Source organism: Lissotriton helveticus (genome assembly GCF_964261635.1).
Source record: "Lissotriton helveticus chromosome 1_1 unlocalized genomic scaffold, aLisHel1.1 SUPER_1_unloc_11, whole genome shotgun sequence".
NCBI lineage: Eukaryota > Metazoa > Chordata > Amphibia > Caudata > Salamandridae > Lissotriton > Lissotriton helveticus.
The window spans coordinates 590,629-613,100 of record NW_027611650.1 but is presented as its reverse complement, the minus strand read 5'-3'; the positions used below and the strand labels follow the sequence as shown (position 1 = coordinate 613,100).

At 45.4% G+C, this 22,472-nt stretch overlaps 1 protein-coding gene across 1 annotated transcript in view; it reads left to right on the top strand.

The window, feature by feature from the left end:
• Window positions 1-22,156, top strand: part of LOC144805465 (uncharacterized) — a 70,621-nt gene extending 48,465 nt beyond the window's left edge. The window contains exon 2 of the mRNA XM_078672013.1: window positions 14,132-22,156. Coding sequence (XP_078528139.1) covers window positions 14,789-17,401 — 2,613 coding nt within the window. The 5' untranslated portion in view covers window positions 14,132-14,788 and the 3' untranslated portion in view covers window positions 17,402-22,156. The remainder of the gene's footprint in view (window positions 1-14,131) is intronic.
• The last annotated feature ends 316 nt before the right edge of the window (window positions 22,157-22,472 follow it).

The window sequence follows — 22,472 nt, the reverse complement described above, 5'->3', positions numbered from 1 at the left end:
TTCTGACATATGAGGCCAGTGAAAGTGTGGAACAAGCCTGTCCCAAGTCTTATTCTGGCCTAGGTGTCCTGCAAGGGGAATATCATGGGCCAAGGTTAGAAGGAAGCCCCTGAATTGCAAAGGTATGACCAACCTCCTGGTTGTACCAGGCTTGGGGTCTCTAGCCTCTGAATAAAGGAGCCCATCATCCCAATATACTTTATGGGAACCTTGAGCATTCCCTGCAGCCTCAGCAGCAGCTAGCTGTCTGAGGGGTTCAAGGGAAGGGCGAACTAATTGGGCCTGCCCCAGATCTGCCCTTGAGGGTCCCCCTGTCCCCAGGAACTCAACCTGATCAGGCTCAAGCTCCTCAGAGACAGTCTCCTCTTGGACTGCAGAACCAGCTTCCTGTGAAGGCTGATCCTCAATCTGGGGCAAGTGGGAATGCTCAGCCTTAACCCTTTTGCTCCTTCTCTTGGGTTGTGGTTGGTCTATTGTTTCAAGATCCACCACTGGTTCAGGAAGGCACTTCTTAGCCTGAGACCTTGTCACTGCAAGGACATGAGCTGAAATCCCTAGCATTTCTGCATGAATCCTGTACTCCACTTCTGACCAAACTGAGTTTTCCAGATCATTGCCTAACAGACAGTCTACTGGGAGGTCTGCACTCACAACAACTTTCTTTAGGCCAGTTACCCCTCCCCAGGAGAAGTTCACAACAGCCACACTATGAGTAGTAGTGGTATTGCTTGCATTGACCACTAGGTAATTCTCACCTAGTACAATTTGTCCAGGGTCCACAAAGTTAGGTGTCACCATAGTGACACTGGCACAAGTGTCCCTGTAGGCCTGGGCCAGTTTCCCATTAATCAAAGGTGTCTGCCTATACTTGCCCAGGTTACTGGGACTCACAGTAGTGGACAAAGCTAAGTCCACATCATATAGGAGAACAGCCTGAGTGGGGACTCTGACTAGGCCAGAATCCATCTCAGTACCAAGGGTCAACCCTACTAAACCCTTGGGCTGTGTACCACCACTGCTGACTGTACTAGGGGGTGCAGGTGCTTTAGGAGCTGCAGTGGTGGGGACTGGATTTTTCTTGGTGCATTCACTGCCCCAGTGTGAAACTGATTTGCAGGTATTACACCAAGGTTTCTTTGGGCCATCATTCTTCTTCTTTTTGTTTCCAGTTTGGGAACCACCCTCCTTATTATTAGTTTGGGGGCATGAAGACTTCTGGTCCTTTTCTTTATCTTTCTGATTCCCACCCTTCTGGTCTGTTTTCTTCTGGTCACCACCTTGGTTCTGGGGTTTCTGCTTAATCCTTGTTCTGACCCATTTGTCCGCCTTCTTTCCCAATTCTTGGGGAGAGGTCAGATCAGAGTCAATAAGGTATTGATGCAATAGCTGGTTCTGACAGTTATTAAGGATCTGTTCTCTCATTAATAGATTGTACAATCCTGTATAGTCTGAGACTTTACTTCCCTGCAGCCAACCCTCCAGAGCCTTAGTGGCACAATCAACAAAATCAGTCCAGTCCTGGTTCTGTGCTTTTTGGGTATCTCTGAACAACAACCTGTATTGCTCAGTGCTTAGGCCAAACCCTTCAATAAGAGCACTCTTCAGGACAGAGTAGTTTTTGGCATCCTCAGGTCTAACTGTGAGGAGCCTATCCCTCCCTTTCTCAGAAAAGGAGTACCATAAAATTGCAGCCCACTGTTCCTGAGGAACCTGCTGTACCATGCAGGCTCTCTCCAGAGCAGTCATCCATTTGTGGATGTCATCCCCTTCCTTGTAGGGGGGCACAATTTTTGTCAGGTTTCTATTGTCATAGGACCTGTCTTTCTCTCTAGGAATTATGCTGCCACCAGTGGAGTCTAATCCACTTAATTTCTGCTCTCTTGCCAAAGCAAGTTTAGCCTGGGCCAAGGCTACCTCTTCCCTCTCTATCTGGAGTTGGACAGCCCTCATTCTGGCCCTATGCTCCTTTTTCTGGGCTGGAGTCATTCCCCTTTGTGATTCTCTTGAGACACTAGAAATGTGAGAGTCCTGTGAAGGGGATCTCACTCTCCTATTGCCTGGGAAAATCTGGTGTATGGATCTGGGGAGGTGCTGGCCCTCTCCATTCCCATGTAGGCTCAAATTGGCTTGGCTAAGCCTACCAATTATTGCCTGGTCACCCCTCCTCTCAGGATCTGTATCAGAATCCTCTTCCTCCTCACCTTTCTCTTGGGAGTCTACATTCTCAGGGTGTTTTATTCCATCTCCTGACTCTGGGGACACCTCATCTGCTGTCTCCAAATCATCCAGTTCTAGGATGGCTATCAGGGAAGGAATGGTGGGGTTTCTGCCCCTTTTTAGCCCTCTTGAAATGCACAAGGCAGACAAGTCTTTATGGCTAAATTTGTCATAGCTGGAAGTTGCCTTGGTGGGGTCAACTGTTGCAGACTGAGAGCCAGTGGCTTGGTCTACATCAGACATGACTGCTAGTGAGGTGTAAGTGGTGCACTTACCTACACTAAGTGTTTTCCTACTGTACCTTGCTAGTGAGTTGTAGTCAAAGTGTGCTAAGCTCTTTACTCTACAACTACTAAGTTCAGTAGAACTTAAATATGCTAAGCTTTTGTTTATATGTACCTAAGTACTTTTATGTGATCTTTCAATTTGATAAAAAGATTGCAATGGTAAAACAACAGCAAGCTCAAATCCGCACCGCTGCACACCAATGTGAGAAGTTGGCTTGATATATGATGTCCTCAGTTCTGAGGGCACCTTGTATCAGTCCAAACAATCTTTATGGTGTCAGGTTGTAAGTCAACCTTATAGACAAGCTATCCTAAGGGTAGCATGGACTAAGCAGCCTTAAAGGCTTTAACTCAAGAGGTCGTGTTAAGCGAGCTGTTTTACCAATCACAATCCTGTAATATCAAATGAAAGGACACCACACAAGTATATATTATAAAAATATATGTATTTATTACTCAAAGTAATCCTCAATACTCTTTATGAGTAGAGAGGCACAAGCGTTTAAACAAAAGCACACTATAACATATAGAAGTTGCACAATTTTGGATGAGCCCTAGGGGCCACCCAAACCATATACTAAAAAAGTGGTATAAGAGATACCAATCGAACAATGGTCAGGCCTAGGGCCTGGGGAATCGCTGGGAGCAGTCAGGACTAGCAATGCTGAAGTCGGGAAAAGCCAGCGGGATTCGGGTGCAGCACGTAAAGTGCGGCTTGCACCAATGCAATGTCAATGGTGCGTAAAAGTTACACAAAGTAAGTTTAAAGATACTTCCGCTGAACCTAGAAGGACCAAACTTTAGACACAGACCCTAGAGGTGTGTACCAGTGTGGGAACACCGGCGTTGCAATGTTACCTCACCCACAGGAAGTGGGTGCACAGGGTCGAAGTGGCGTCGGGTTTTGTCACACAGGCTCTTGGTGCTTGAAGCTGGAGATGCTGCAGGCGATGTGAAGGGGAAGTGTCCGGTGTGATACAAGGGTGGATCAGAGTAGAAAAGTACCTGAAAGCAGAGGGGACAGAGTCTGGGTCACTCAGCAGTGACCAGGGTGGAACCAGGAAGGAACCAGGCAATGTCGGGCGCAATCAGGTGGTTGTCGAGGAGCTTCTCTCCGCTGCCACGTGGGCTCTGGGGCATCTACGACGTCCAGGAGCAAGTCACGATCTGTCCCACGTAGGCTCTCACTGTCGGCGCAGTCGGCTTCAAGATTGGAGCAAACAACACTTGGCAAAAGCAATCCACGCAGGACTGGGAGATTGCTTCTCACTCGGACCAGGAGGGTCAGAGCGGGGGCTCTTTTTCAGGGGAGCTGGTGCAAGTCTGGAGCAACCAGAATCGCAAGTCGGTTTTAGGTTTTCGTTGGCACAGGGACCACTAGCCAGATGGCAAGTGACCAGGCCAACGCATTGAGCCAAAATAAGCAGAAGGGCCCCACGCAGCACTCGTCGAGTGTGGAGGGGTGAGCTTCGATGCAAGAGTGGCTCAGGGTAGGGGCTTCTCAAACCCCGGTGTACAGCTTCGAGGGTCACTCGTGGGCTGCACGGTCAGCGTCTCGTGGTCTTTTCAAGATGGCGGCTCCCACGCTTCTGGTCGCCTCCACGGGTCTCAGCTCTGCAGGGACTGTGGATCCGGCTGTAGGAAGGCAGGCAAGCTTAATCTCGTCGATCTCTGTTGCTCGAGTACCGGCGGGAACTGCAACAAAGCAGACATCGAGGTGCTGGGTGGTACCTGTTTGCACAGGGTGGTCACTCCTTGACCACAAAGGAGATTCTTCAGTCTTCTACGTCGAGTAGGATGTCGAAGGGTCCAGAGTTTTGTTTCTTATGTTTCATCAGGATAATCTGAAGTGCATTGGCACTGCTCCCATTCGTGTAAATTTTTCTTATCGATGCTGAGATTATATTACAATAACGGAAAATAGAATAATTGAATTATATACTTTTTTATCTTTTGCAGAAAGTTGTAATCTGTCTTGAAAAAGGCGCTGGTCGCCGAAACGCGTCGACATACAACTCACTCTTTTAGTTCATTAATTTTCATGTGATTTTTATATATACTTAATTTTCATGTAATGTGTAATTTTTAGCCATTGTCAATGTGTTTATAATAAACTTGTGTAATTACTTGGAAACTGTTCATTTTAGTCTTGGTCCTTATATCCTTGTGTATTTAATGTATATTCACTGCCTAGGTAGTTTTTTCCATTGACAGGAAACCCTTTGTCCAGGCCCCCTTGGCTGAATTTCGGTCAGCTTCAGGGGGTCAGACTTGTGTCTGTGGCAGAAGCATCCATTTTGTGGATCTGAGGCTCTTTTAAAAATCAACCGCGTTTAAGCAAAGTAACATGTCTTCTCCCTCTAGAGGGATGGGATGCTATCCCCATTGACAGGGTTGTCGAGGGGATAGTATTCCAATTCGTATGACACCTTACACGACATGTTTTGATAAAGCCAAACCGAAGATGACATATAACCGCGAGGATTATAATGCACTTAAGAGTATATGGTATGGCATTATCCTGGAACAGCTTAGGGAGTTGTTCCCGACAGCTGCAGACAGGCTCAGCTCATGCTCGAGCTCCATCTCACATTAAACAACGCACTCTGCCCTCAGGATTGATAGGGCCTTCCATAGGAGTGGCTCACAGGCTTATATGTGTCCAGATATAGGTTTAGACATAGGTATACTATATCTAAGCAAGAGGTGATTACACCAACTTGCCCCAGCTGAGTGATCAGCCAGTTGTGTCAATTTAAGAACCAGCCAGGGGTGGCAAAAGCTATGCTGCAGCCCCTGGTAGGCCTTGGGAAAGAGGGTTTGTGGCTGTCCTAAGGATCTAACATCCAGGGGGCTCCTGCTACCACCCCAACCCTCAAGCCAGGAGCCAGATGGTGCACAAGGGCCTGCAGCACATCCCCTCCCTCCGGGAAATGAGTGCGAAACCTCCTCTCCAGGGGGCGATAAGCAAGCACCTCTTGTGTCATGGCGATGGGGAGCGCCCGCCCGATTCTTCCCTATCCCCCTCAAGGGATCTGATATGGGCGATGATGTCCTGTTTCGTCTGAGAGGGTGAGCGCTCGGGCTTAGGGGAGACCCGCTGTTGCCGGTGCACTGTGGTCCATGACGGTCCAGCCGGTATCATCTCCCGTCTACGGGGTTGAGATGGTCTCGCCGGCGGCGTGGTCGGTAGGCGGAGGAGTTGCGCCGCCTCCGTGTAGGACCGCATGACTCTACGCTTGGACTCCCACTGGAATATTAGCGCAAACGGGTGCCCACATTGATAGGCGATGCCCATACTGCGCAATTTTTCAATCCCCGGCCGAAATGCTCGTCTCCTCTTCAGGGTGTTGGGCGCCAGATCTTGAAAGATTTGAATCTTGTGGCCCTTGTAGCGCAGGCCTGGCTTGTCCCGCGCCATCTTCCAGATTGCCTCCTTTTCGGTGAAGAAGTGGACCCTGGTCAGAATGTCCGGCAGGAGCCCCGGCCTCCCCGCGGGCCCGGATACACGATGGGCGCGATCCAAAGCCGGCAGAGAGGCGTTCTCATCACCCCAGACCTCGTGGAGGAGCTGCGCCACATACCCCATGATGTCCTCCCCTTCTTCTCCGAGAGGAACCCCCCCGGATGCGGAGGTTGTTGCGGCGGCTGCGGTTCTCGAGGTCTTCCTGCTTTACTTGGAGCTCAATGTTCTGCTCCTCAAGGGCCGCCAGGCGCTGCCACAGGTGTTCCTGGTCCTCCGTGCGCTGGTCCATCGTTCGCTCCAGCCCGTCCATGCGGTCCCCAAGGTCCGTGACCTCCTTCCGCAATTCTTTCACACAGGTATGCACCTCAGTCCGCAGGTAGCCTATTTCTGTTTTCAGTTCCGACATGAAGGTGGACATAAAGGACTGAGTGGGGACGGCAAGGAGTCTCCCGTGGCCGGAGGCGGGCCCTCGCCGGCGGCAGGAGCTCCCGCCTTCCCCCACATTGCCATGACCCTGTTGTCCTTGGGGATCGCAGTCGGGTCAGCCTTGTTCCCTTTATTGGAGCGCGTCATTGCCAGCTGCACGTGCTTCCAGTCAAGATCTATGGGTGATCTCTGTAGCTCTCCGGGTATCGGACCAGGGCACCAGGCTTCAGCACGGATCCCGGCTAGGGCCCCCTCTCACTTTCACACTTCTCCACGCTTCAGTGCCCCAGCAGATCCTCCCCACCACCCGCGGGATGCTAGATCAAGTGCAGAGGTAACCCGAGCCGCCACCAGGAACCCGACGCACCAACACCGTGAGGGCCAGGACGCAGCTCAGAGTACCCGGATAACTCCCACTATCCAGGGCGGGGAAAGCAGGGGGGGCACAACGGGACAGCAGGTTCCTCCCTGGTTCAGTGCACTGCGCGTAAACCCTCACCCCAACACGTAGAAAAACACTCTTCTCCTGCTGCAGTCAAGCCCAGGGACACAGACGATAATCAGGCGTTTGCACATTCACAAGAGGCCCACCAACCCCTCCAAGAGCGCCTCCTGTCAAAGCACCCAGTCCCCGGAGTTCACACCCCTACTGTCCGGCTGCAGGTCAGGCCGTGACCGATCCAGGCCGTTGTGGCGAGTCCCACCGCTAGCGTGCAAGTCTATGTGATAGGGCGGGCGGAGCACCCCAACGAGGTACACAAGTTCCCCACAGCAAGGCCCACTTCACTTCAGGCCATCCGCAGGCCAGCTAGCCCCCAAAAGCACAAAAAGTTCACACCAGGGTCGAGAAGCTGCCTATTCCCTCCCCGACCAATGGGCCAATTGTCACAGAAGCAGGCGTCGCAAGGCAAGCCCCACACCCAAGGACAGCAGGCCGCACCGCCCACTGACACCGCTCACCTTAATGTCCGTATCCGCTCCAGCCCAGCTCCCCGCCTCAAAGTTCCACCAGAGAGCAGGCTCTCACCCTCAGCCAGGATCCGCTGCCTCAAACTCGGTCCCAGTCCCGTCCAGGACCGCCTCGTCTGCAGTGCAGCAGCCCCAGCTCCAGCATCCCTCGCCGTCGTCTACTACAGGGCCTCTCCACGCTCCGCTCACTGGGAGGCCACCAGGGGCACGTCCAGGCTGCAGTCGCGGGTCCCTCCGCCGCCGAGCCGTCCTCCGGAGCAGCTCACAGGGCAACAAAGCAGCCTGCAACCCAGGAGCCCCCGGATCCAGTGAGGGCTCGACCAGGGACAGGCCAACAGGCACCTGCCACTTGCAAGAGACATGGTAGTCCCGCTGCAAGGCCCCTCCGGCCTGAGGACACCTCTGGTTCCAGCTCCCGGGAGGTGGCTGCCCCCGCCGGGGTCTCACTGCACCTCACCCGCTCCGAGTCTCTGTTACCCCTTGCCGCTGCTGTAGGGAGGGAGACCGCTTAATCTGTGGCGGCATCTCCCATGTAGTCGTGACACCGAGGCCCGGCTCTCCCCAGGGTGGCGGGCCGCCGCTGCAAAGCCTCCACAGACCCTATCATCCGCCGTTCTGCTGCAGGAAGAATGTCGCTGTACGCTCTGGGGGGACGCCCGCCTACCGGCTCCTGCGCATAGGCCTCTCCGTGCCCCCTCACGCAAAATGGCGGGCAGTCTCCTCTGGTCCGCCAGCAGTTCACACCGGCCCCGTTCACCATCAGCTCCCGGGGGCCAGTAAACATCCACAGCCCCTCGGTCCACAGGATCGCACACCCCAGCCTGGGTGCTCTCACTCGCCCTGCTCCAGTGCCAGGCTTAGCGTCTGGTCATCGGCCGCCGGAGTCACTCAGGCAGGGGCACACAAAATGGCGGGTCTCCGCTTCTTGGCCGCTGCACCGCTCTCCCTACGTTTCCTCTAAGCAGCTAACCGTCAGGGATCCCGGAACGTGCCCCCAGGGTCCTGGCACTCTGACAACCCTGTTGTGGGTCAGGGATCGCAGTTGTTCACCCCGGCTCCGCTTAAATCGTCTATGATAGCAGGCAGCAGCGGGAGCCCTCTCAGAGCACGTCCGCTCACATCGCTCGCCAAGCCAAGCCACGCCCCCGCTCTGAGCTCTTTAATAAATCACAAGAGTTCGCAGATATCTGGGGAGATAAGGAGCCCAATAATCCGGATTTTACATATTTTTTAAACCCCTTCCAGAAGTATACAAGAGTAGATTATTTTTAATATCAGAACAAAAAAAGGTGAGCATCAGAAAACTGCAGAACGTAATATCTGATCACAGTCCACTGATACTGTACTATGATCTGGATTTATTTTTTAGGAACCAGTCAAGATGGACTTTCGAGAGAAGGTTATTAGCAGACATTAGGTATGTGGAACATCTAAAGAAATGGACGGGGGAGTATTTTGATGCAAACAGCTTTAGTGCTCTGAGGAATAATGTCTGGGATGCTTTCAAACCCGCTTTGAGAGGGGAAATAATTAGTTTCTCTACAAGGCTGAGGAAAGTGGATCGGGCTGATAGTGAGAGACTAACTGGGCAGTTAGTAGAAGCAGAAGAACAGCACGTTAGGGATATTGGTGAAGGAAAGGAAGGCGTGGAGAGCCAACAGAGGATGGTGGCTATTAAAGCAGAGCTTCAGAAATTGGTAGCTCAGAAAGTAACCAGTGAGTGACAGGTTTCAAGGGGGAAGTACTATGAAACAGGGGAGCAGGTGGGTAAAGCATTGGCACTACGGATATGGCAAGGTAATGTTAAGAATGTAATCTCTAGTATACAGGAAGGTGGACGGAATTACACAGAACCTGCATACGTCTTGAAAGTTTTAAAAAACCTTTACCAAACCTTATGTAATGAGGAGGCTGACACGTTTGTATCTAGGGGAGAGTTTGGGGAAGGAAACCCCCAGGCTGGATAAGTTGGGTAGAGAAGATCTAGACAAGGAGTGAGATCTGTGAAGCGCTACAGGAGTTAGCCGTGGGTAAGGCTCCCGGCCCGGATGGCATCCCGCTGGAGGTTTATAAGAGCATCGAGATGGAGATTGCCCCATTATTACTGGATTTATTTACCAGGATAATATGTTCCGGAGTAATACCAGACTCCTGGAAGGAAACCAGCATAATAGTGTTCCATAAAAAGGGGAACCAAAAGAGTGCCCTGGGTCATATCGACCGATTTCCCTCATTAATGCGGACACTAAGCTGTATGCAAAGGTTTGGGCAAAAAGGTTGGGGGGGGACATTGGCGGTCTGGTCTCCCCGTGGCAGCATGGGTTTATCCCGGGCCGTGGTACAACTGACCACATTAGGCGTGCTATCACACTATTTGATGCCCATGCTGCCTCAGGGGCGGATGGCCATGATCCTCCTCGACGCGGAAAAGACCTTTGATCGCGTTGCATGGAAATATTTGTGGGGAATACTGGAAGGCAGGGGCTTTGGCCCCAAAATTATGGGTGCTCTTATGGCTATGTATCATGATCCCGTTGCCAGAGTCCAACTAATGGGAGAAAGCTCGGAAAAAATGTATATCAAGAGGGGGACGCGCCAAGAGTGTCCCTGCTCACCGATACTTTTTTCATTATATATCGTTCCTTTGATACGTAGGATCCTTGGCTGTGCAGAGATTAGGCCTGTAGTTTTTAAAGGATTTGAAAATATATTGATGGCATACGCCGACCTCCCCGACGGTACCAACGGTTAGAGCGGTGCCTCCTTCGCCCTGACCTGTTGCCAGGCGGGGTGAGGCTTTTCCTCCATACCTTTGAGATTGTTCCAAGAGGCAAGAGGAATGTTGATTGTGAGAAGCTACACTCACAGCATATCCTTTTTTGTTTATCTCTTGATCACACCAATGTGTTGAATTTCAGTAGCATTCTATATTCAAGAGGTCCTGACGAAAGCACTAGGTTCATTTCTACCTGTCTGTGCTGAAACATGTTGACCAACTCTTTTGAATGGATGGTTATCTATTGAATCCACCCCTTTCTGCACGGTTTTTAATGTTTGTTCGGTTCAGATACGAATAAAGTTGCAGTCTGATTCCGCTTCAATTTTAGATTCACATCACACCTTTTTTTGCACTGCATCTTTTTCCCATACACTCTTTACATCATACTTGCTCACATCTGTACCTATTAATACCTTGAAAACATCCTTGGGCTCCTCCATCACTAGGGTGGAGTGTTAGCCCTATAAAGGAGACCCAGATGATGAAGCATGTCACCGGGACCGGTAAGTGATGGGAATCCGTACAAATTTTGCGTATTTCTTTGATCAGTCTAGGCAGCCGTTAGTTGTTCTTTGTCTGTTTGTATGTTCACCGCAGGATATTTTTTGTATTTTTTGATTGGCATACGCCGATGACCTGGCCATAATTACCCCAGAACCTGATCACGCTTTGCCAATTCTTGTTGGAATAGCGAAAGAGTATGGCAGTCAGTCGGGGTATTTATTGAATGAGAGTAAAACTCAAATAATCTGCACTAACAATATAATCAAAGTAGATACAAGATATGTGGATGCAGCAGTATATTTGGGGGTTAGGGTAAATGCTGCAGTAGACCAAATTATCAAAGATAATTTTAACCCACTTATAAAATCAATAGCGGCAGAGTTGAAAATAATTGATGTGTTGCATCTGTCCCTGATAGGTAGGGTGTACGTATTGAAAATTACTATGTTCCCCAAGGTTTTGTATCTTTTACGCTCTATACCGATTCTTATAGAGGAGGGGGTGATTAAGTCAATAGAATCAATTTTTATGAGGTTTGTTTGGCAGTACGGTAAAGTCAGACGTTCGCTGAAATATATGTCTCTTCCGTGGGGATGGGGAGGGCTGGCACTTCCAAATTTAAGGTTTTATCATTGGACACGCTTGTTGACCCAGATGGCCATGTTTTTTGAACCAGCTATGAACATGGTTAATACACCTTGGGGTAATCAGGACCTACCCTCTATATATGAATTGTTACTGGGCAGAGAGGCTTTGGGACTGCTATTGCGGAAAACAGAGCGTCGCTATTATAGGAAAACACGGTACAAGGTTCTTGAAAGTGCCTGGGGGTCTGGAAACTTGTGCAAAAGACACTGGCAATCCCTAAAATTAATCACTACCTGCCAATATGGAACTCCAGTCTGTTTCCACAGCTTAGTATTGATAGTAGTTGGGGGTTTTGGGAGCAGCATGCCGTTAAAAAACTAGGAGATGTTATGGAAGGGGACTCCATGATGGGGTTTGAAGTTATCCAAGAGCAGTATGGCATCCCTCCCAACCAATGGTTTAAATTTGTACAGATCTCTCAAACACTGCTGGCCATAAGACCACACATCTGCTTAGGTGCCAGTAAGACCTTGTTGGATTACTTATTAAAAGGGGGTAAAAAGATTAAAATGGTATATAACTTTTTGTTGATAGGTATTCATGATGACCTGAAAAAAGTTGAGACCTCTTGGGCTGCAAAATTAGAAGACCCAGATGTAGATCTGGGTAAAGCCCTGCTATTAAATCAAAAAGTATTTTGTTCTTCCAACCTGAGGGCACAGTACTCTAAAAAACATTTTAATCTGTATTTTACACCAGCACATGTTTGTGTGGGGTATCAGGGAAAATTATAGATGCCCTTGATGCAGTGAAGGACCTGCGGATATATTATATATGTTTTTTCATTGTGAGAAATTAAACATAATCCGCGGGGAAATTGAGAAATTCTGGGAGGGGCTGCTAGATGTTAAGATTATTCTATCCCCTACCCTGATGCTATTAGGTACTGATTGCAAACTGGGGCTGAAAAAAGAGAATGAAGCTCTGGTGTTTATTTCTGTTGCCATACTTCGGATTCTCCTATCAGCTGGTGAGAAGGATATCACAGCCCCCTCCTTTCAGATGTGGTTAGTCAGACTTCTGGGGATGCATAATATTGAATCCTGCCTATACAAGCACAAGGGGAGGAAAGTCCGGGAAATGGGTTTGAATATTTGGGCTCCGCTCAAAAGGTGGAGGGACTCTAGATTATAAAAATGAATTGTTGAAATATTAAAACTCGGATTTTCATAGGTGCAAATTATGAATTATGCTTCTTTTATCCGCTGATATGAAATGCGAAACATTCCTGTTTGTTCGTATATTTTGGGCCTCTAAGGACTGGTTTCTTGCTTTGAATCTATTTATACTGTATGCGGTTTTATCACTTTTCTCGATAATAATGCAATACATAATATATTTATGTGGTTTTATCACTTTTTTCGATAATGATACAATATATAATGTATTTATGTATGTTTGTACCAGGAATTCTCAATAAAAAAGAAAAGAAAAAAAAGGAAAAGAACGAGAAGAAGTGTGTGACTGGAGTTACTTTTGTTGTATACCTCGTGAAAAAGTTACTGGAAATTTTGCAGCACAGCCTGATCCATCTCTTTTTCTAAACTCTATTGTTGTTTAAATGAAATCCTGACCATATGCGTCTATCTTAAGCTATACCTTGACCACTTGGGTGCTCCGAGAGCGCCCCTACTTTGCTAAGTTAGTCTGTAAAAACTGGTAAATCACCTCCTTTTCAGACATTAATAAGATGTCACCTGATCAACAGAACTTTTAGTTAAATATCTGTGTATGATGAACTATTCCTTGCTAAGTTTCAAAGGCGGTAAAGAAGAAGGGGGAGATTTATTAATATTTTGCGCCGTGTTTGTGTCACAAAAGTGGCACAAAACAGCGCAAAATCTTTTTTTCCTAATAGCGTAAAAGTAATGTGAAGCAGCACATATCCAGGGCTCGAACAATCTGAAAAATTGTACTAGTCCTGCAGGTCTAGTACTTTAAAAAAACTCCTCGGCCTAACAGTAACCTACTTAACCTCAGTCTCTGAAAGCGGAGCAAATGTGACAAGATAACAAGATTTAAAGGCATCTTTATTGCTCATTTGCTTTGTGAGCAATAAAAAGGCCTTTAAATCTTGTTATCTTGTCACATTTGCTCCACTTTCAAAGACGGAGGACAAAAGTTAGTATGTTTTCCTACTCGCCAGAAAGGGCGAGTAGGACCTAAAAATAGCTCGACCTCATAAAATATACCTCGCAAATGCGAGCGGTCGAGTGGATTTGTCGAGCCCTGATATCACTGCTTTGCATTACTTCACACCATGAGGGCTTGTCAAGGTGGGTGCATGGGCGTTCCCATGCAACCACTCAAGGTTTCTCACGCTAAACCCAATTTACCAAATACAGTAGATTGGGTTTAGCGTGAGAAAACTGCACCCTTTTAAACTAGGCGCAAGGAAGGAGAAATGCTTTCATTTCTCCTTCCTTTTCTGACTTTGCATGCGTGCTGCACTGTGCAACACGCATACAAAGTGGGAAAAGCTTTCCCTCGTGTCTCGGGAAAATTATTTTGTACAGGAAGGGTGTCCTTTCTGTACAAAACCTATGCTGGACTCACACACACACACCCTAGCGCTCTGGTGCTAAGGTGTGTGCATGGTGCAGGCCCATTGTAATCAGTGCCAGAGCAAGGGAAAGGGAAGGAGAGAGCCATAAATATGGTGCTCTCCTGCTCCCTCCCTGTCGTACATCGCAGCCTCGCAGGGGAGGCTGTTCTGCATTGCGTGGAGATTTGGTAAATCTCCCCCAAAATGTCTTTTATAACCAGTTAAACATTGTGAATTCTCATTCCATTATGTTTCAATTTAGTAATTTTCAATATCTTTACATCCAACAGAAACCCATTCTTGAATGTATGAAATGACCATCAATAATGAAGCTAATGCTGTACATCTTCAATAATAGCAGAATTAATTAGATACAGTATTCAGGAAAACATCAGCGCAGTCGGCGGCAGAGGAACCTGCACACAAACCGACAGATCCCGGATGAAGCATCAAGGGCAGTTCAGTGATTATAAGAGGTTGAGCTGTGCACCTCCACGCCACAAGACGAAGAAATGACCTTAGGAAAATTAAGGCAACAACAATAACAAACCACCTCCTGTATAAACAAGTGTCCAATACCAACTTTGGTCATGGGATCTGTATGGTGTGATTACTGCAGTGCTCTGTTTTCTAATATGATGTCAAGCCATCATTCCGTGCTCTAGGTGAATTGTAAACTCTTTCTGGACAAACAAGAGTAACCAGAGAAGAGCACAACAGAGCGGAGCTAGACAACTGATGGGTAAAGGAAACATAAGTTCTTGTATCTACAATACAATAGACTGTCCTAATTTGCGCCGGCCAGAAGGAAGATACAGCTTTACTCACAAGCGTCCATAGCCATAATCCAATCTAAAGGTACAATCACCTACAAAGACACCTTCTGCGTATTAGGAGTGTGGCAAATATTTGGTGGCTATTGCATTTACTGTTAAAACAGAAATTAAATGTGCAAAATACTACAAGCATATAAAGTGTGTGCGAAAAACACAAGTGCTTTGTCAGCCATGTTGGCCCATCAGGAAATACAGTCATGGGCTGTAGACAAACATATACCCGACCCAGAGATAGTAACCAAGAAAGAAGAATCATACACGTGCGGCAAGAGCTTTCATTTGTCATCACTACTCAAGCTTCATCAGCACACGTACACAGGACAAAAACCATTCAAGTGCAGTGAATGTGTCAATAACTTTAATAGGTTATCAGAACTACAAAGACACCAGCGAACACACACAGGAGAAAAGCCATTCAAGTGCAGTGAATGTGTCAAGAGCTTTAGTAGGTTATCAGAACTACAAAGACACAAGCGAACACACACAGGGGAACAACCATTCAAGCGCAGTGAATGTGCAAAGTGCTTTAGTCAGTTATCAAAACTAAAAAGTCATCAGCGAATACACATGGGGGAAAAACCATTCAAGTGCACTGAATGTGCAAAGAACTTTAGTCAGTTATCACACCTTCAAAGACATAATCAAACACACCCAGGGGAACAACCATTCAAGTGCAGTGAATGTGCAAAGTGCTTTAGTCAGTTATCAAAACTAGAAAAACATCAACGAACACACACAGGGGAAAAACCATTCAAGTGCAGTGAATGTGCAAAGTGCTTTAGTGAGTTATCAAGCCTGCATAGACATCAGCAAACACACACAGGGGAAAAACCATTCAAGTGCAGTGAATGTGTGAAGAGCTTTAGTCGATTATCACACCTTCAAAGTCATCAACGAACACACACGGGGGAAAAACCATTCAAGTGCAGTGAATGTGAAAAGTGCTTTAGTGAGTTATCAAGCCTGCATAGAATTCAGCAAACCCACACAGGGGAAAAGCCATTGAAGTGCAGTGAATGTGCAAAGTGCTTTAGTCAGTTATCAGACCTAAATAGTCATCAGCGAATACACACTGGGGAAAAACCCTATCATTGTAGTGAATGTGACAGTAGTTTTCGTAGCTCTTCAGTATTAAGGAATCATCAGCAAACTCACACAGGAGAAAAAGCATTCAAGTGCAATGAATGTGGGAAGAGCTTTAGTCGGTTATCAAACCTCCAAGCACATCAGCGAACACACACAGGGGAAAAACCATTAAAGTGCAGTGAATGTGTGAAGAGCTTTAGTCGATTATCACACCTTCAAAGTCATCAACGAACACACACGGGGGAAAAACCATTCAAGTGCAGTGAATGTGCAAAGTGCTTTAGTCAGTTATCATACCTAAATAGTCATCAGCGAATACACACTGGGGAAAAACCCTATCATTGTAGTGAATGTGACAGTAGTTTTCGTAGCTCTTCAGTATTAAGGAATCATCACCAAACTCACACAGGAGAAAAAGCATTCAAGTGCAATGAATGTGGGAAGAGCTTTAGTCGGTTATCAAACCTCCAAGCACATCAGCGAACACACACAGGGGAAAAACCATTAAAGTGCAGTGAATGTGTGAAGAGCTTTAGTCGATTATCACACCTTCAAAGTCATCAACGAACACACACGGGGGAAAAACCATTCAAGTGCAGTGAATGTGCAAAGTGCTTTAGTCAGTTATCATACCTAAATAGTCATCAGCGAATACACACTGGGGAAAAACCCTATCATTGTAGTGAATGTGACAGTAGTTTTCGCAGCTCTTCAGTATTAAGGAACCATCAGCAAACTCACTCAGGGGAAAAAGCATTCAAGTGCAATGAATGTGGGAAGAGCTTTAGTCGGTTATCAAACCTCCAAGCACATCAGCGAACACACACGGGGGAAAAACCATTCAAGTGCAGTGAATGTGCAAAGTGCTTTAGTCAATTATCACACCTTCAAAGTCATCAAAGAACACACACGGGGGAAAAACCATTCAAGTGCAGTGAATGTGCAAAGTGCTTTAGTGAGTTATCAAGCCTGCATAGACATCAGCAAACCCACACAGGGGAAAAACCATTGAAGTGTAGTGAATGTGTGAAGAGCTTTAGTCAATTATCACAACTTCAAAGTCATCAAAGAACACACAGGGGGGAAAAACCATTCAAGTGCAGTGAATGTGCAAAGTGCTTTAGTGAGTTATCATACCTAAATAGTCATCAGCGAATACACACTGGGGAAAAACCCTATCATTGTAGTGAATGTGACAGTAGTTTTAGCAGCTCTTCAGCATTAAGGAGTCATCAGAAAACTCACACAGGAGAAAAAGCATTCAAGTGCAATGAATGTGGGAAGAGTTTTAGTTGGTTATCAAACCTCCAAACACATCAGCGAACACACACAGGGGAAAAGCCCTATCATTGCAGTGAATGTGACAGTAGTTTTCGCTTATATTCAGTATTAAGGAATCATCAGCGAACACACACAGGAGAAAAACCATTCAAGTGCAGTGAATGTGCAAAGTGTTTCAGTCAGTCATCACACCTACAAAATCATCAGCGAACACACACAGGAGAAAAGCCATTAAGTGAATGTGGGAAGAGCTTTAGTAAATTAGAAAATCTACAAACACATCAACGAACACACACAGGGGAAAACCATACCATTGCAATGAATGTGAAAGCATTTTTAGTTGTTACTCAACATTAAGGGTGCATCAGCGAACACACACAGGGGAATAGCCATTCAAGTGCAGAGAATGTGCAAAGTGCTTTAGTCACTTATCAAACATCCAAACACATCAGCGAATGTGACAGTAGTTTTAACTTCTCTTCAGCATTAAGGTATCATCAACGAACTGACAAATCATTCAAGTGCAATGAATGTGGGAAAAGTTTTAGTCGATTATCAGAGCTACAAAGTCATCAGCGAACACACAGGGGAAAAGCTAGAAGGGCACTGAAAGTGTGAAGGGCTTTTATCAAAATTCGATTCCACACAACCCTCAATGAATACACTACTTCATTTAACTCAATAGAAATAATCCTGGAGATGCAGAGAACCCAAAAAGATCTTAAAAACATCAAAAATAATATCGACCCATCTGAGGACATAAACGAGCTGAACAGTGCAGTTATTATGAGAGGAATAAATTACGGAAAAAGATAAAATTCAAATTATGTGGGACCTTGAAATACCAGATGATAGAAGACCGGACTAGCAGTAAAGAAGAAAAACAGATAACAGTATTTACAGAATTATAAAAGTGTTTGTGTCCAGTAATTGTTCACTTCCGTACACATAGCAAAGCGACATGATGTATCAGGATACACAGTGGGAGACAAGCACAATGTGGACTAAAAGAAAAGAAACATTGTTGATTTTTTTTTGGTGAAGAAGAGATACAAAGAAAAACATTCAATCGCACCTGATCACACTACCTGTAAAAGCAACACTGAACAATACTGGGACTAACAGCGGTACTTTCAGCTAATTTGTCGGATTAAAACCTATAAACCCAACACACCCAGAGTGGACAGGTTCTGGAGATGGTTAACTTCATTGGTAATATGTATGTATTACTGTTAACAAATGCCACTGCAGTATATGTAATGAACTAAAGCGAAGCACCGGTGTTCAAGAAATAACCTATTTTTAGATATAAAAGAGCATATACCTTGTTTTTAAGTAACGTTTGCTGCATCTTTTACAGACTGTTTTCGATTGATGGATAAGCTCGTGCCTCAGACCTTAAAACAAAGTGTGACCTGTGGCTCCTCTCCGACTTGGCTCTCCCTATTCATTTGGTGACTTGCCAAACTCTTATTTTTACCAGAATTGAGCCACTGTAAGCAACAGACTCTGTTTGAAGAATGTGGTGAAATAGTGAAATCCCACATCAAAAGTATATATGTGCTAGGACAATCAGTTGCACTCCCAGTAACTCGTCTTCCACACTGATTGTCCCTTGTCCTCAAAAGTTCTGAAGGATATGTTGTATGAATGCCAGAAGTGAAAGTGACATTCATGAAGCTAAAGCTAACAGGAGTGTGTGGGAGATAGAGAGGGGGCGAGCTAAAGAGAGCAAGAGAAACAAAGAAAGGGGGAGAAAAAGAAAGAGAGAAATGGAAGGAGGGGGAATGGCAGGTGATTTGTATTCACCTAAAAATAGAAGATGCAGCCGAATACATGTCAAAGTGTGACATCACCAGAAAAAACGGGCTGAATACCAGTGATTTTATATAGTTTATTTTTAGGGCACAAGTAAGAAAAATAGTGAAGGAGCCCATTATCGGATGTATGATGTTACCACGCATCCTTTTACCACGCATCCCTTTACAACGCGGTTTTTACAACGCAAACCTTTACCACGCATTTCTGTTTGGGGTGCTGGATAGTGAAAAGTTTAATTTACCATTCCAACTCCAGTCCCCGTGGACACTAGGGAAGGTGTTGGATAGTAAATTAAACTTATTCCCTATCCTAGAGCGCCCCCCACAGCAATGCGTGGTAATGGTCTGCGTTGTAAAAGCTGCGTTGTAATGGTACTGCGTGGTAAAAGATGCGTGGTAAAGGTTGTATACCCCCATTATCATATGCAAATCACAATGACGTCACAAGAAGTGATGTCAGGCCCTTATAATAATTTTCACTTCAAAGGTCGACGGCCTGATTTAAAAACAAGAAACATAAAATAATGTAAAAAGGTTCTGGTATCAGTTTTTATACATGTGTTTTTCCCACTATCAGTTTGTAACTAAATGGCTGAAAGTGTAAATATTTTTTGACAGATATGTGGAACCTGGAAATTATATATTTAAACAGTTTTTAGAGAATAAATAAAATGTGCTTTTAATTTGCGTTTGTTTCCTGTTTCCACTATAAATGTGATACCCCAAAGGGTATCACATTTATAGTGTATTAAGCAATAGAAAGGCTAATTTTGTCTAGATATCTGATCCTCTCTTGGGCCACTCACACAAAAAAATAAATGGGACTAATGAGCTCTGTTCCGGTTCGGCATGCTCAAACTGGCATGCCGGACCGGAACAGAGCCCATTAGTAGGAGTTTTGCCGACGTCTGTCCGTGGTAATAAACACAGTGGAGCTGGTAACGTTTTTTACGGATAGAACCTTGGCGAGAGGATGCGCAACATATACAGCCATTTGATTCTACTCCCATTTGTGCAAAAGAATTGACACAAAAAGGCCTGTTATAGGACAATAATTCGCTTCCCTGCACAGACAGTACACTGTTTCAACATTTGGAGGCATTGCTAAAGGCTGCACATTTGAATTGTTGAAATTGAAACTATTTCCCCACTGGCTTGGTAGCTACAGATTAACCCATTTTGGTTTGTTGTTTGAGACTCATTTTATACCAAGTATTGGTCCTGAAGAAGGTGGTGTTGCCACTGAAACACTCGTAGACCAACACATCACCCATGAGAAACGGCCCCTGAGAGGCCATGACATCACAAACAACTGATGTTTAAGAGCTTCCAGTAGTGAACTGTTTTTTCTTTAGGCATTTGTGGGACCCCCCATAGGGTTGAAACTCTTCTTCTTTTAACTATGAATGAGAGTGTATGAGTGTCTGCACCACCACACAAGTATTGTCTTCCTCCTCCCTTCAACGTTAGTATTCTCACACGTATGGTATAGGGACACATATGTCCGGGACTATAATTTTACAAGTTGATCCTATGGCAGTCTCCCCCTTCTGGGCTCATGTGCTTCCATTCCCTTTTAGAGCTATTGCGCATACTTGTCTCTTCCCTATAAATTTTAGTTCCCATTACATCCGTTCCCCTACTCAGCTTGCCATTGATTATGTCTAATGCTCAAGAGTCTCTCCTCTTATTTTCTCCATTGTGCTACATATAGAATGTCGAGCTTAGTGTGTTTGTGTTAAGAATTAACATGCAATTTTGCTTAAGTATAATATTTACGTTGCAGTTCATGTTACCACCTTTTGATGCCACCCTAAAACCAATATTCACCGCTTGTTAGTATTGTTTCTCATTATCATTCCACAATGGTTCTTTTGCTCTCTCCGTTGCGCAGTCACGATTTTTACCCCACGGGGCCTGTCTCCATACTAAGTCACATTTACATTTGTATGTCCACTTTTCTTCCTAGGGTTTCCACGTGCTATTGGTGGTCCCGATACACATTTCCATATTGTTGTGTTTATCTTGGTTTTGGCAACAACTAATTCTATGATTTTATAATATTTTACTATATGTTGTGTATCTTCCCCAGCCCTGAAGAAGTCACAGTTTACTTCCCTTATGTGACAAAACACCTGTTTTTCTTTGTCGCATTATTAAATACATTTGCATATTATACTGGTGTCGACCACAGATATTCGTACAATGCGTGCCCAGGACTGTGCTTTCAGTATGTGCATATACTCTGAGCAAACGAGATATGCAGTCGATTTTATTCTTGCTAAGAGCGGTGGTGCTTGCGCATTAATAGGAGAGCAGTGTGTGGTCGGTATCACGAATAAGGAAAGGAATATCATTCTGCATATTTTAGACATTTTGTAAAACGTTCGAGGAATGGAGCGGTAATTTGAGTTGATCTTTATTTGGTGTTTGGGGTTGGATTCTAGAAAAGGTGATATATATCATTGTTCTTTTAATTTGTTGCTGTGTCTTGATTCAGTGTCTTCCCTTATGCTACTCATACTGTGCTACTTATTTCTCTCCCAAAAGGATTTCAGTTCATGATATTAATACAACTATAATGCTTCAAAAGAAGCTTGATACTATTATGCAAATAGATGAGGGTGTTTTTGGTTCAACTACTTCTCTTGCAGGTTCTGTTCCTGATGTGACTCGTACTACTGATGTTTAGTGTCATTTTCTTCCATACGCATGCTATGCATATATACATATATTCATATTTGACATATTATCGCCTGTATTCATCTATTGTCTCTACTTTTAGAATTGTAACAACCTCTACCTGATAGCAAGAATAAAGATGTCCGTGTTAACTAATAAATGCTAAAAGGAGGGTCTGTTAGAGTTGAAATGTATTACTGCCATATTACTCGTATTTTACCTGATATTATGTTAGCATTTAAGTAGCTATTTCATAATATATTCTTGCTGTAGGCGAATGCAATTATTAAGTACAGATGTTACGTTAGGTAGGTTGACATCTGTTCCACCATTTTAGCTTTCGAAGACGCCATTTTGTATTATAATCAAAACTTTTACTTGAAACCTTTACCAGAAATGGTCCTTGGTAAGTTTTATTTCTCAAAGGTTAAATCGTGCTTAATAATGCATGCCTTTTCTGTCACATAGAGGCCTTCTCCCACCTGTCTAGTGGGGATGATGGGCAGTGGATAACTTGTGCCAGGCAGTGGAATTGAAACGTATGTTATGTACCCCCATTGTATTATGACAGCTACCAGTGTTTTTACATAATAGGCAGGTCTTTGTGGACTCCGCAACATACATAATGTAACTTTATGACTGTAAGAGTCAGTCCCTCATCAGCCATCATAGGAGGATGGTCAGATTGTATTCCAGTGCAGTGTACTTTATAAATAAACTAGTTTGCTTGTATTCTCTACTATGTCATTAACTCTTCATTCTTTGAAGGTTAGAGGAGGTCGAGCTTGACCCGGGTGGCACTAGTGGGGTAATTTCCTTCACTACATTTGCTCTTTTCTTTTCCTGGTCTCCACCTCTGTTCATGGCGTTCATTCTTCAAAGTGCAGAGCCAGATTTCTGATGCTATCAGGTTCCTGCCTCTATTG